General features: G+C 45.7%; 1 protein-coding gene across 1 annotated transcript in view; it reads right to left on the bottom strand.

Moving 5' to 3' along the window:
- Positions 1-533: 533 nt before the first annotated feature.
- The window catches only part of LOC110460711 (filaggrin-2-like), an 18,305-nt gene continuing 16,104 nt past the window's right edge, over positions 534-2,734 (bottom strand). Inside the window, exons 2-3 of the mRNA XM_021513769.1 lie at positions 1,799-2,192; positions 534-1,640 (exon numbers count right to left, since the gene is read on the bottom strand). Of these exons, the coding sequence (XP_021369444.1) occupies positions 534-1,640; positions 1,799-2,192 (1,501 nt within the window). The remainder of the gene's footprint in view (positions 1,641-1,798; positions 2,193-2,734) is intronic.

Below are 2,734 nucleotides of genomic sequence, written 5' to 3'. Positions count from 1 at the left end.
CAATAGGTACCGTTTTAGTAATAGCTACAGTTTTAGTAATAGGTACAGTTTTGGTTATAGGTACAGTTTTGGTAATAGGTACAGTTTTGGTAATAGGTACAGTTTTGGTAATAGGTACAGTTTTGGTAATAGGTACAGTTTTGGTAATAGGTACCGTTTTGGTAATAGGTACCGTTTTAGTAATAGGTACAGTTTTAGTAATAGGTACAGTTTTGGTTATAGGTACAGTTTTGGTAATAGGTAAAGTTTTGGTAATAGGTAAAGTTTTGGTAATAGGTACAGTTTTCCACAGGAAATTAACGACACTTTACCGTACAGCTAAAGTTCCAAATTAGATTGAGAATGGCTTAGAATCGATCCATACTCCAGCTGCTTCAAATTGTCATGACAAGCTTTTATTTCGCACTCTTGAAATCCCAGCGCCGCTGACTTCCCGAACAAAGCTAGTTTTAATATGACATATGAATAGACATTTTGATCGATTCTTTAAAATTGATTAAGTAGGGTGTGTACAAATACAGGTAGATGACTAATTATTCTAAAAACATCATCAATGAAAAGCTCGTATGCTCCTCTACAGGTCCAGTGTTATGCTCCTCTACAGGCCCAGTGTTATGCTCCCCTACAGGTCCAGTGTTATGCTCCTCTACAGGCCCAGTGTTATGTTCCTCTACAGGTCCAGTGTTATGTTCCCCTACAGGTCCAGTGTTATGCTCCCTTACAGGTCCAGTGTTATGTTCCTCTACAGGTCCATTGTTATGTTCCTCTACAGGTCCAGTGTTATGTTCCCCTACAGGTCCAGTGTTATGCTCCCTTACAGGTCCAGTGTTATGTTCCTCTACAGGCCCAGTGTTATGCTCCTCTACAGGTCCAGTGTCATGCTCCTCTAAAGGTCCAGTGTTATGTTCTCCTACAGGTCCAGTGACTCCAGTGTTATGCTCCTCTACAGGTCCAGTGTTATGTTTCTCTACAGGTCCAGTGTTATGTTCCCCTACAGGTCCAGTGCTATGCTCCTCTACAGGTCCAGTGTTATGTTCCCCTACAGGTCCAGTGTTATGTTCCCCTACAGGTCCAGTGCTATGCTCCTCTACAGGTCCAGTGTTATGTTCCCCTACAGGTTCAGTGTTATGCTCCCCTACAGGTCCAGTGTTATGTTCCCCTACAGGTCCAGTGTTATGCTCCCTTACAGGTCCAGTGTTATGGTCCTCTACAGGTCCAGTGTTATGCTCCTCTACAGGCCCACTGTTATGCTCCTCTACAGGTCCAGTGTTATGTACCCCTACAGGTCCAGTGTTATGTTCCTCTACAGGTCCATTGTTATGTTCCTCTACAGGTCCAGTGTTATGTTTCTCTACAGGTCCAGTGTTATGTTCCCCTACAGGCCCAGTGTTATGCTCCCCTACAGGGCCAGTGTTATGCTCCTCTACAGGCCCAGTGTTAGGCTCCCCTACAGGTCCAGTGTTATGCTCCTCTCCAGGTCCCGTGTTATGCTCCCCTACAGGTCCAGTGTTATGCTCCTCTCCAGGTCCCGTGTTATGCTCCCCTACAGGTCCAGTGTTATGTTCCCCTACAGGTCCAGTGTTATGCCCCTCTACAGGTCCAGTGTTATGTTCTCCTACAGGCCCAGTGACAGAATTGATCTGCTTTGTCCCACTGCATTATCATAAGACACGTCTACTTTATTTTACCGCTCTCGAGAACTTCGAGAGGTCATTGGATTAGATTCTTAGTTCCTCGTATGCTCCTCTACAGGGCCAGTGTTATGCTCCTCTACAGGCCCAGTGTTATGCTCCCCTACAGGCCCAGTGTTATGCTCCTCTACAGGTCCCGTGTTATGTTCCTCTACAGGTCCAGTGTTATGTTCCCCTACAGGCCCAGTGTTAGGCTCCCCTACAGGTCCAGTGTTATGCTCCTCTCCAGGTCCCGTGTTATGCTCCCCTACAGGTCCAGTGTTATGCTCCTCTCCAGGTCCCGTGTTATGCTCCCCTACAGGTCCAGTGTTATACACCTCTGCAGGTCCAGTGTTATGCTCCCCTACAGGTCCAGTGTTATGTTCCCCTACAGGTCCAGTGTTATGCCCCTCTACAGGTCCAGTGTTATGTTCCTCTACAGGTCCAGTGTCATGCTCCTCTACAGGTCCAGTGTTATGTTCTCCTACAGGTCCAGTGACAGAATTGATCTGCTGTGTCCCACTGCATTATCATAAGACACGTCTAATTTATTTTACCGCTCTCGAGAACTTCGAGAGGTCATTGGATTAGATTCTTAGTTCCTTTAATGAAAATCAATTGTCTCTCTATATACCGTAATTATCTTTTCACAAATATTTGTTTAGAGACATATTTGCTCTCTCGTTCTGGTTCTTTTAGGATTTCGCGTTGTTTTTAGTATGCGTTTTTAACAGCAGGATGTGTGGACCCCTTGTTTGATTGTGTTGTACAGACTTTTGTGAACTCCCGCGACGTGTGTAGAAACTTGTTGTGAACCCCCTGTCGAGTGTGTTGTACAGACTTTTGTGAACACCCGCGACGTGTGTAGAAACTTGTTGTGGACCCCCTGTTCGAGTGTGTTGTACAGACTTTTGTGAACTCCCGCGATGTGTGTAGAAACTTGTTGTGGACCCCCTGTCGAGTGTGTTGTACAGACTTTTGTGAACCACCGTGACGAGTGTAGAAACTTGTTGTGGACCCCCTGTTCGATTGTGTTGTACAGACTTTTGTGAACTCCCGCGATG

Source organism: Mizuhopecten yessoensis, unplaced genomic scaffold, assembly GCF_002113885.1.
Source record: "Mizuhopecten yessoensis strain PY_sf001 unplaced genomic scaffold, ASM211388v2 scaffold10469, whole genome shotgun sequence".
In the NCBI taxonomy this organism is placed as follows: Eukaryota; Metazoa; Mollusca; class Bivalvia; order Pectinida; family Pectinidae; genus Mizuhopecten; species Mizuhopecten yessoensis.
The sequence above is the reverse complement of the archived record's forward strand: the minus strand, read 5'-3'. Positions and strand labels throughout refer to the sequence as shown.